At 31.3% G+C, this 11,673-nt stretch overlaps 1 protein-coding gene across 1 annotated transcript; it reads right to left on the bottom strand.

The window, feature by feature from the left end:
* Nucleotides 1-103: 103 nt before the first annotated feature.
* Nucleotides 104-9,982, bottom strand: LOC106117947 (alpha-tocopherol transfer protein-like). Its single transcript, XM_013312479.1, has 5 exons — nt 9,701-9,982; nt 4,515-4,674; nt 3,769-3,949; nt 3,211-3,402; nt 104-831 (listed from the first exon to the last, which is right to left on the bottom strand). Exons 1-5 carry the CDS (start codon nt 9,846-9,848, stop codon nt 589-591), a joined length of 924 nt encoding a protein of 307 aa, XP_013167933.1. The 5' UTR covers nt 9,849-9,982; the 3' UTR covers nt 104-588.
* Nucleotides 9,983-11,673: the final 1,691 nt, after the last annotated feature.

Below are 11,673 nucleotides of genomic sequence, written 5' to 3'. Positions count from 1 at the left end.
GTACCTGTATCATGAAATTTGAAGGTTAATTGATAGAAATACAATGTATGATATGGTAAGGGAAGGGCAAAAGGATAAATTACATAAAGTGTACTAGAAGTCGTAGGACTTTATTTTTTGTATATATTTTTTATTTCATAAATGACTTATTAACTATACTTATCAACTAGTTTGAAATTTTAAAGTATGAAAACTATTTCTTTTTTATTATTGATAAAATGGAAAACATTACAATATCCAGCAGATGTGAGATGAATCACGAAAATTGAATATTTACGAAAAATTTATTTACAGAACTAAATCAAAACTTTACCCTATTATGGTGAACAGACCAAGCATATTAGATAACTAGTCAGATTATAATTTTAATATAAAGTTAAACATAACTAAGATTCAAATATATCACTAATTTTCTTGTTATACTAGTTTTAAAAATCAATTATAATAAACGTTATAGCCGAAGAATATCCGGCGTGCAGTGTCTAAAAATATCACAAAAGCGAAAAATGCTCAATTTGGAAGTTTAAACCCAATCCTCATGTAGGATAGCGCTAATGTTATCATTAACCGACGACTTATGCATTATTTTTAATCTATATCCAGCTTCCGGAAGGCGCCAACGGTGCCGTAAATGTCGGTGTCAAACTGCGGTTTTTCTTCGAGGTTGGATAGCTCGCTGAGATCCCGTAAGTAGTCTCTCAACTCGTCGACACGACGTTTCCACTTTTTAGTGATGACTTCAATAGATTCCTCTTCACCGCCCCATTCAGCTGGTAACACTCGAGACGGGAAATGCTCTAGGAGATCTTCGACTTTTTGATGCAGATAGTACTGGAAAAAAAAATAAGGTTTTATTTTTCACTTAACATAAATAAATAGCTATCACTATGCATTTTTCATATAGCTTCTTAAAGACGACAAAATATTTATTTTGTGTAAGAAATGTCCTCAACTGGTCTTTCAAATAAAAACAGCTTTAACCTTTACTGAGAGACATAATAGGTAGGTGAATGAATATTCAGCTGCAAGATGGTTAAATGTTTTTAGGGCGACATAGGGCAGAGTTCAAGGCAATTAAGGTAAACCATTCATTAATTTTTATTATCAATGATAACATATCGCTATCTAATGTATACGCAAATTAGTAGGAACAGTAAAATAGTTGATCTTATTTAATGAGGTTGTCAACCTGTTTCACGTTTTAAATATGGAAATAACCCACCTAGAGAAATAAAAACAACCGTTTATCATGTCAAAACAAAATTCCTTCTAGTACAATCTATAAGAAAATTATGTGTATCTTAATAATTTTTACAACGGTACCTTACGCAGTATAATGTATTTTTTACGTCTTTATTTAGAACTTTGAACATAATTAACTTTGTTTGCAATACAAAATCATAGTAACCAAGTAGACTTGAGTTGCTGTTCTTTGTTTTATTACTAGCTATGGCCCGCGACTCCGTCCGCGCGTAATGACAAAAACATCATAATTAGTAGCCTATGTGTTCTTCCAGACTATGTTCTACAACTATGCCAAAATTCAGCGAGATTCATGCAGCAGTTCTATAGATTTCTTCAAACATCCATCCATCCATTCGCATTTATAATATTAGTAGATATAGGCACAGCGTAAAACCATTCGCCATGTTAACTTAGAATGTTTACATGACAGTCATACTCTACTAGCCGTGCACAATAACATGAGACATGAATCTGATGATGTCATATCTTTGTACGATAAATAGAGTTTATATGATGTTACAATACAATGTACCTATAAATACATAGTTGATTATAGAAGGGTATGAGGCCTTGAAAGTTTTATGATAATTTCTAACCAAAGGTTTCCACACACACTGAATGTCATTGAGGAAACAATGATAATAATAGTTTTATATAAGTGTTATAGCAGTGGAAGTTAGCAGTAAGTTTTTATTAAAACGTCATCCTACGCCTTTATCGGTATCGGCTAATCAGACCGACGTTGGCATCCGAAGTATGAGCCACAGGAAAGTTGGTCAACCTGTTCTTTTAATTAAATTCCCTTTACGTATAAATCACGACATGTTCTTATACATTAGTTACATAATACATTTGTGAACTATTTTATCGCAATTAGATAGGTGTAGATAATATAAATCATATATTTAATTCATTCGTAATTTATAGTTGAGAAGCTTCTTGACTTCGATATTTTTAAGTTGTCGTGAATAATTGAATTATAAAATGCCTATTAAATCCGCTTATGAAATGACAAACTTTACATAATGTTAATAACAAAGATATTTTTGTTAGTTAAATTCTCTTCCTCGTTATACCTCCCCACTTAAGGGCTCAGAGTCTATCCTAAGTTTTCTTTTTCAAACCAAAAGTAATCGGTTTTTAAGGAAAAATTAAGTTTTCATATGTTTTTAAAAATGACTTATTCTGATGAAATACGATGTTTGCTTTTAATAAAGAAATAACTTACAATGTTAAATAAATATTTTTACTACGTAAAGTAACTAAGTAAAGTTTTTTAAACAAACCGCCACGTGTTTATTACTTGCATTTTAAAATCAACAACAAATATTTAATTCATGTATAGTATTGAAAGAAGTATAAACACACAATGAACACATTTTCCGTCAAGACCAAGAAGATTTTATCCTTAAACGCTATGTAAAAATCAAAAGAATCGTATGACACTCCATACTTTAAAACGGTCAATTTGATCACAACATCACGAACTTAAAATAAAAGCATATACATACTTAAAATAATTAAAATATACAAATAAAATTCCGAAACATTAACCTCCTGTATAAATGGAGCTAAAAATTACATGTCTTTTTGGGAAATAAACAAGATTTTTAAAAGTGATTATTATGTAGTATTATGATAATAAAAAATCGGATTATTGTTACTATTAAACCGGTTTTTCTTATGATATCATGTCGTGCGGAAATGTTTGTGATTTATAGAATTTCCGCCTTTATTATACTGTGGCTAAATATAGTTTGGCAAGGTTTGAAATTTCCTTACGTAACAAGTCATAAAGTTAACATAATTTTATATGAATGCACAAAATTTCCTGAACAGTCTACTTTAGTACAAAAGAGTCGATTTGAGCATAAAAGTACCAGAATACGGATTCGAATTGTATTGTTTTTCGTTTGACGATAAATAAAGTACTAAACAATGTTGGCGTCATAGAATTGAACTTACCCTTCTTCGGATCTTCTCATTGACACACGAGCGTATAAAATTGAGTGATGAGGCGATGAGGGGCGGCGCACCGACGACGTGTATGCGGCGCATACGCTGCGGATACGCCGCGTGTGCGAGGTGTATCGCGCGCCGCACGGAGTTCGCAGCGGCGGCCATGCGAGCCGCGAGCGACGCGCGGACATTCGACGTCTGTCAATAAAACAATCACACCAAACTCTGTAAGCAAATAGTGGATGAAAAACTTTATCAATCTTTTAAATCTAAAATCACACATTTATTTGACTTTTTACGTAGCTCTAATTTTGTTATGTATGGATGACTATGTATGGCCACCTCCAAACATAATTTTAACTCCCTAATTATCTTTACTAAACAGAAAGTTTATTTTTCCGTGGCTTGAAGGATGAAATTAACAATATTATTTATTTTTTTTGATGTACAAAAACATTTTGGTCAATCAAATCACTTCTATATTAAGTACTCTATTGCAATTGCATTGGTTACGGATGCATTTATTATGATGAGTATATTAGTATTTAGTTGGTATATCCTCACCTCCCAAATAAAGACATCACCAGATATTAGGGTTTCATCGTGCATACGTGCGTCGCTAACTAGCAGTATGGCACGCACGGCCGCGGCGATGTCCGCGCTGCTTTCTGCATAGTTCGCCCGCACACGGAATATCGTCACCCGCAGACCTTCATCCGTCAACTTTGGCAAAGGCGCGATGTCCCTGTGAAAATTAATTTTAATTTTTAATATTTATTAACTATATAAATCATATTATTAATATTCAAATGTAATAGGTATCGAAACTTGAACATTATCACGGTCACTATTTTCATTGTTAGAGTTAATAAAATCTTGCCGTTAACAACCAAGACCTTGTATAAATATGTAAACGTGAATGAAGTAATATCATAAATGTCTATCATTTAGCCGAATTATTTAATCGCATGACGTTATGCACGATTCGTCCACACTAAACTATGAACATGTGCTAAGTGGATTGCACGCGCATTTTCACTGAAGCAATTTGAAAGGAAAATATGAATCATGAGACATTTCAGAGAGTTACAATCTCTATCCATTCTTTCCTGCGATAACTTTTTTTCAACATAAATCGTCAACCTGGTAGAATTTGAGACAGATAATATGTTTGTTATCGATGTCTATGTAAATATGTGGCCACATAACATCACATAAATCGCCTATTTGTTCGAGATTTTTGTAACCGAGGGTATTTAGATGGTGCCATGTCTTTATGGAAACAATTAAGAGGTGAAAATAATACTTACAAGAATTGTAATACATCATTCAAAGGAGGTTCGCTGAGGGAACGGTGTTCGTAGAGATCCCGGCACCGGGCACGCGCCACGCAGAAAGCTTCAAATTTGGTCCGCGCGCGTTCCTGGTCCATACGACAGCCGCGGATGAACAGCTCCAAAATATTTTTATCTGTGGTAACATTGAATTATGTCAAATCTACTTTTAAGATAAATACGGAAAAAACTGGTTATATGTAATATGTAGAAAGATCTCGAATATAAAATGTAGTAAACACATTACGTCTCAGATTTATTTACGTCTTAATAAGTTTTAGTAAATTTACTCGTATTCAACATACCGAACCGAATGTAGTAGTGATAAAATTGTTCGACAAATACAAATATATTCTATAAAAAGATCAATGAAAGATAATTGTTTTATATACCAATCAAAAAACAAATCGTGACCTCAAATGCCTTGGCAACATTCAGTTATTTTCCATTCGTTCACACATAAATTAATATGCGATCAAATGTTAAGCTATACATATATTTTTCATAACATGTAGGTACATGTGTGTATAAAGTAAATAAATATATTGGCTGCAGTGCATCTAACGAACAATTCAATTTCAATTAAGATTTTTTATCTGTGGTTTTCATCTTTATTTCCCTAGGTTAATTCGATAAGTTACAAATATAATTCAAAGATATAATCCAAGAATTTTATTTTAATACCAAACCAAGTGAATAACACTAACCTTAAGACATGTTGTAGATGATAACACAATTAATTTAACTCACAAAGCTAGCTTACGAAAGTAATCCTCCGTAAAACACTTGAGAAAGAGGTAGAGCTTTGAAGCAATACAAACAACATGGAATACAAATGGCAAAGAGATAGAGCTCTGAAGATGTTACGTTGTCAAACGTGAATGGAATTACAAATGCACATTTCCAAACTACATATACTAAAACACTGCTATCGTTCTCTTATTTAATTATTTACAATATGTAACGTTTGTAAAGCCTGCTACACACGTTCAGTTTTAAGTATACAGTTCGACTGCCAGACATATAGGCAAAACTGAAACTACATGGGTATCAAACAAAAGGAAATGACTAGTAGAACAAACAAAACTAAGAATACATTGACACATATTGTTTTTAACGATCTCTTTTTTAAGAGAATGTTAGGAATGACCAATCTCTCGTGTCTCTACAGTTGAAACTCACAGTAACATTGTTGCAAACTTAATAACCTTAGTACGAAAATATAGTCAAAAGTAAAAGTTATAAAACAATGTTTGCGTGATTAAATTTATTATAAAACAGGTCAATGATAAAATGGGTGATGCAAATTGTTATTGTCAGTTACGAAGGCTGGCTGTTCTGTAAAATTCATGATCATCTCTTCATTTATGATAAGTTTTAATTTAAACGTCAATTTTTACACACAAATTTATTTGTGTTTATTGCCAGTAGTAACTTCACCTCATTCGCACGAAAAATACTTTTGTTTTCTTGTGAGAATGTAGAAAATAATAAAAACAATTAAAAAAAACCATTACATGTGAATACAATTAAAGACAAGTAAATTGTCCCTTTAATTAAAAACTGCTTTTCCGTCTGCACTGCATTATATAGAGATACTAGCTGTCGCACGCGACTTTGTCCGCGCGGGATTAAAAATAGAGCCGATTCTCAGACCTCGATATGCTTACAAAATTTCATGAGAATCAGTCAAGCCGTTTCGGAGGAGTATGGGAACGAAAATTGTGACACGAGAATTTTATATATAAGATAATGTTGTGTGTCTTGTTTGTTCGTTTGTTTCTCGTTCTTTATATAATGTTTATTTGTATTATGGCATGTCTATAATTTAATCGTTAAATTTAATAAAACAAAGGTTTCACACATCTTATCGAGATTACCTTGTCTATAACATTGCATTTCCTAAACAATAAAGAAAAAACGTCATAATAGCAACAAGGTATCTAACTCTATTTATGATTGCAAATTACTTTACGATACGATATCGCCAGTCGTTGCACTTCTGGCGTGATAATTAATTTAAATACATTTCTATAAGGTCTTAAACGTTACGGGCATAGAATAAATACGACTTTAATGAGTTGTAACAAGTCAGGTCATTATGCAATAACAAATTTCAATGCAAACACGCGCCAATTGCGCGACTCATAATGATCGATCTTATTTAACTGCCTGCTTTGGTATTTAGAGTTGTTGTTCGACCGAATACCCTATTTGTTGCTGTGGCGTATTCAAGATTTGTAACAAGACTAGGATTGTCACCTCTTTGCGTTTGCAACATATAAGTAAATATTTGAACAGTAACAACAGTTTGACCAAAGAGTTCATTTATCAGACAGAAAAGCAAATCGCCAGCACGAACGGAAGTTTAAGAAAAAAAAAATTTTTTAAATTTGGAACTGTCAAACATTAGCTTCTAACTGCTACTATGACGTTAACGGAAATATGAATAATGAATATGAATACGATTTAGGACACACGGTTCAAATGTAATAATAGTTCGCTGGATGTCCTCGCTCTGTTCCGTAGTATTATATACCGTCGAAATTGATAAATTTATCAATCAATAAGCATTTCAGTTCCTTATAGCTTTAACATTAATAAAACAATGTAAATTTCTTCCCGATAAATAAATGTCAGTAAAAAAAATAATAACTAAAACAGTGGTTGGTTTCATCATTTTTTACTTTTCATCGTTATTTTAAGTCCGCGACACACCTTCAGCTTAACTGACCAGTTCTATTGTTCAATTAAAAATGACACGTATAAGTAAAGCAGTTGTAAAAAAGCAACAAAAGATGTGTAAGTACAGTTGTACAGTTCAGACAAATTTTAACTATCAATCAGACAATTGCTATATTACCTACACACGTCGGTTTTATCTGTACAGCTCGACTATTTATTTAAAACTGTACATTTAGAACTAAAGGTGTGTTTAGCCAATTTTTTATTATTATTATATTTCCTTATTAATAACAAGACAAAACTTCGTTGTAAAGATGTTGTAAAACTGATAACTGTACAATGTTTACATTTATTTTCCTACAATTCCAAATCCTTGAGTCATTCATATAATATTCAAATGAGTGTGGAATATTATTATGAAAACATATATCTTGTTTGTATGGTAATGGTTATGCAATTAGACATAATACTCATAGTCAATACTCGTAAGTGTTGCGATGGGTACAAAGATCATCGCAAGATGATCGGAAATGCCCATTCATCTCTGTGAAATGACGGATTTTTTATGTTCAGTTGAAATTAAAGGTGGTTTAAACCTTCTTTTAATAAAAGTCAATATATGATGAATAGCATAAACAAAGATGATTTTGTTTCGTTAATAAAATGTAGTAACATAACAAATGAAGACCAAGACATTTTACTAATATTATAAATGAGAATGATTAGATGGATGAATGTTTGTTTGAAGTTATCTTCAGAACGGCTGCACCGAACTTCCTGAAATTCGGCATAGATGTAGAACATAGTCTGGAAGAACAAATAGGCTACTATTTTATTTATTTATTTAAATTCCACTCCGACGGAGTCGCGGTCGACAACTAATTTCAGATAAAATAAGTCACCTACTTTGGATTTAACACAATTTAATATTTTTATAGGAAATGTAATAATTTTGTAAAAATTGTAAAATAAAGTGATGTTTACATCTCCATGTCAACCACCGACGCATCTATGCCTATTAATAGACTTCAAGTATCAAGTTGAACCTGTTTTAACTGAGGGCAATATACGAGCAGATGATATGTTTTTTCTTTTTAAAATAACTTGAAAAGAAGCAACTTTTGTCTTCCAACTTCCAAGTAAATGTTCAACAACACTTTAGAATATTCAATGGTACTGAGCTGAAAGTTCCGACTAGAAATCATTTTACGGAAGGTCTTACGAAAACATTTGTCATTTCTAAACCACCCCTTTATATTATAATATCATTGTTTTTAACATAAAAAGTTAACTGCTGAATTTATGGTCAATTGAATAGCGCAGTTTTTTTTTTAATTACGACGTCAATGTTAATTTTATTATTATAAATTGCATCCAAGTTATTAAAGAAACATTTAATAATCAACCTTGGCCTCAATGCAACGACTTTGTTATGCATTAAGTAACTTAATTGAGTTTAAAAAAATAATATACACTAAATATGTAGTTTAAGTTAGAGAAAGGCATTTTAAGAAATGAAACTAAATTTTCTAATAAACGTACTTATGTAAAATTAGCTGTCGCCCGCGACATCGTCCGCGTGGAAGTAAAGGAAAAACTCAATAAATAGCCTATGTGTTCTTCCAGACTATGTTCTACATCTGTGCCAAATTTCATTATGATCCATTGAGCCGTTCCCTCGATGCTTTCAAACAAACATCCATCCATCCACCTAAACATTTGCATTTATATTATTAGTAGGATTTATATACAAATACATTTATTTATCATATTTTTAATATAGTACATTTCTATTTTTAATATAGTACATTTCTTAGTAGGATAATTATTAAGCTTCATCTAAAAATAGCAAATGTTGAATGACTATTAATTTGTGAACGACTGTAATTACGAAATAGGAAATAAAAATTGAATTATGAAGCATTTCTTTTTTTAATTTCTGCATTTTTATTAGATAAAAGCATATGTATTAGATAAAACGTATTAAATATATAAATGTCATTACAACTAAAGTTTTGAGTTATTAGACTCAAATACTTGACGATGTTATTATGTTAAAAATAGTTGACTTACTTATATTTTCTTTCTATTATATTCTTTCGTAATTTCATATTGATACCTCAATTATTCATATGAAAGTAAAATTATAATCGAAATGTATACAAATGTACTTTGTATCCAAGAAATTAAATAAATAAATATAACCATAAGAACTTACAATAAAGGAAAGCAGTTTGTGAAGTCGGAAAATATCTCCGAGCACATTTCGTCTCAAACTTTCCAAGTCGAACACACTACACACACCTTAATTTTATAAAATAAACTTATTTTCAAAATAAAATTATATATGAATATCCGAATGTATTATAATAAAATATAATACATAGTAATCGAATATTATCTATCAAAAAATTGTTGTCTCTGTTCATATCCTTTTATTTTTTAAGATTGAGGAATTTTTAATATTTTATACATACCTACTACTTCAGGTTGCGGCAAATATGGTGAAGCTGCGCACATACTCCGAAGATCTCTGACTCCTCGCTCTAAATCACCAGATCCTTCCCCTAGTTCCTGTTTGATAATTTCCGCTTGTTTAGGTGATGGCCCCTGGAGGAACGCCATTTTTAATTCACTAAACAATTTTTAAAAAGTTCGTTTTAAAATTTTCCGCGCGTTACTTTTAAAATGGCAACCGTGATGCTAACACCAGCTACGTCAGGATTAAACTGCGAGCGAAAAGTATAAAACTGTTTTTATAAAGTCGACCCTTTTACAACGCAAAAGCGAACAAACAGATCCAGAACGATGCAGTGGGCACAAATTATGTTTTTTCTCACATTTATTTAAACGATTTTAATTTCAAGTACAAAACAGAATCTTAATCTATGACATAATTAAATACAGTTTTATAATTTCCAGCCAGTTAACAAATTAAAAATAAAATAAAAAACTGTCGCTAATGTTACTGTTTGGATTGTGACTACTTGAATTACGTGTCTGATTTTTAAATTTCTTCTTGTCCTACATTCAATTGTACGTTTTTGCTGAAGCATAATTATTTTTGATGACACAATATGCATTTGCTGATTAAACGCACGTTATATTAGTACATTAATTTAATCACGAAACGTTTACAAATTCTAATTAATTATAGACTGATAGAAATCGGGTGGAAGATACGATTCCATGGTCGGGGTTTTATTTTCGATAAATTACCAAAACCAATTATAAATGGTTTTTCTATTTTTTCGCCAAAAATGTAGGTATGATTAGAATTACGCGCTCAGTGATTTCTTATTCGAATTGGCAGCAAATAATTTATGACCGGTGAGTAATTTTAAATTAGCCTTAATCGTCGAATCTGATATCTAGAATTTAAGAACAATTAAAAAAAATAAAAAACGCCGATTAGTCTCATTAATGTTCAAATATCGTGTATCAAACTCAGAATTAGTCATTTTCACTTGTGGCTTACCATTGTACGCCTATCTTAATATTTTAAATTCAAACGTTTGGATGGATGGATGTTTGGTATCTCCAGAAGCACTATACGTACGTCACTGAAATTATGGCATAGATGTAGAACAAAGTCTGGAAGCACATGTAAGGTACTAATATTTTTTTTAAATTTCGCCCGGGGACGACTAGTATCATAATAAAAGAGCATAATCCAGTTTACAAAGCTAAATATAGACTTCAATGTATTGACTATTACAATGTAGAGTTGTAGTATGATACAAAAACCTGTTTGTCAAGAATAATAGTCAAAATATTCCATTAAAAATATACGGCGGAATCGATCGGTTTTGAATAGAAATCAAACAAATATTTTTGAGTATTTATTATTCAAAAAACAGCAATAACAAACTTGATTGGATTTAAATGAAAATCGTACATCGATATAAACTAATAACTAAACCATCTGATAAGTAATATGGGTGCCGCACGGAAGAAAACAATTCTAGTAAATAATATAGGTATGTCCTATGTAACTCCATGATAATGTAGAGTTTTAGTGGCTAAAGAATTTTTCATATTGGTCTAGTAGTTTAAGGTTATTCGTTACATATCAAAACAACAAATCTTTCCTCTTAATAATATTAGAGTAGAAAATTTCTGTATATTGGGCCACCGAAACTCCCACATAGTGAGTAAGGCAAGGGGGAAGAGGAGTCTTTCTCTAAATATTTAAGATTCTTAAATCTATTCATACTGCGCGCGGTACCATCGCGTTTTTTTTTTGTTGTCTTCAAAGAATCATAATAACATGGCAATGGCAAAACATGGCAGTCTCAAGGAGTTACCATAATCAAGTTCAAAAATGATAGATAAAACAAATTTTCGTGACATGCCCTAATAAAAAGGGAAGGCTAGGTTATATTTTAAGATTTGTAAAAGTAATAAAAGTTTTTTTTTTTAATAATTTTAATTTTTAATTTAGGGACAC

This window comes from Papilio xuthus, unplaced genomic scaffold, assembly GCF_000836235.2.
Source record: "Papilio xuthus unplaced genomic scaffold, Pxut_1.1 DF827679.1, whole genome shotgun sequence".
Classification (NCBI taxonomy): Eukaryota; Metazoa; Arthropoda; class Insecta; order Lepidoptera; family Papilionidae; genus Papilio; species Papilio xuthus.
Note: the sequence above shows the minus strand (reverse complement) of the source record. Positions and strands in the feature narration are given on the sequence as shown.

Excerpts from the sequence above, each read along its gene's own strand:
- LOC106117947 (XM_013312479.1), bottom strand. The coding sequence starts at position 9,848 with ATGGCGTTCCTCCAGGGGCCATCACCTAAACAAGCGGAAATTATCAAA. Across the intron at positions 3,950-4,514 it reads AATGATGTATTACAATTCTT|GGACATCGCGCCTTTGCCAA; the intron begins GTAAGTATTATT and ends TAATTTTCACAG. Across the intron at positions 832-3,210 it reads ATGAGAAGATCCGAAGAAGG|TACTATCTGCATCAAAAAGT; the intron begins GTAAGTTCAATT and ends TTTTTTTTCCAG.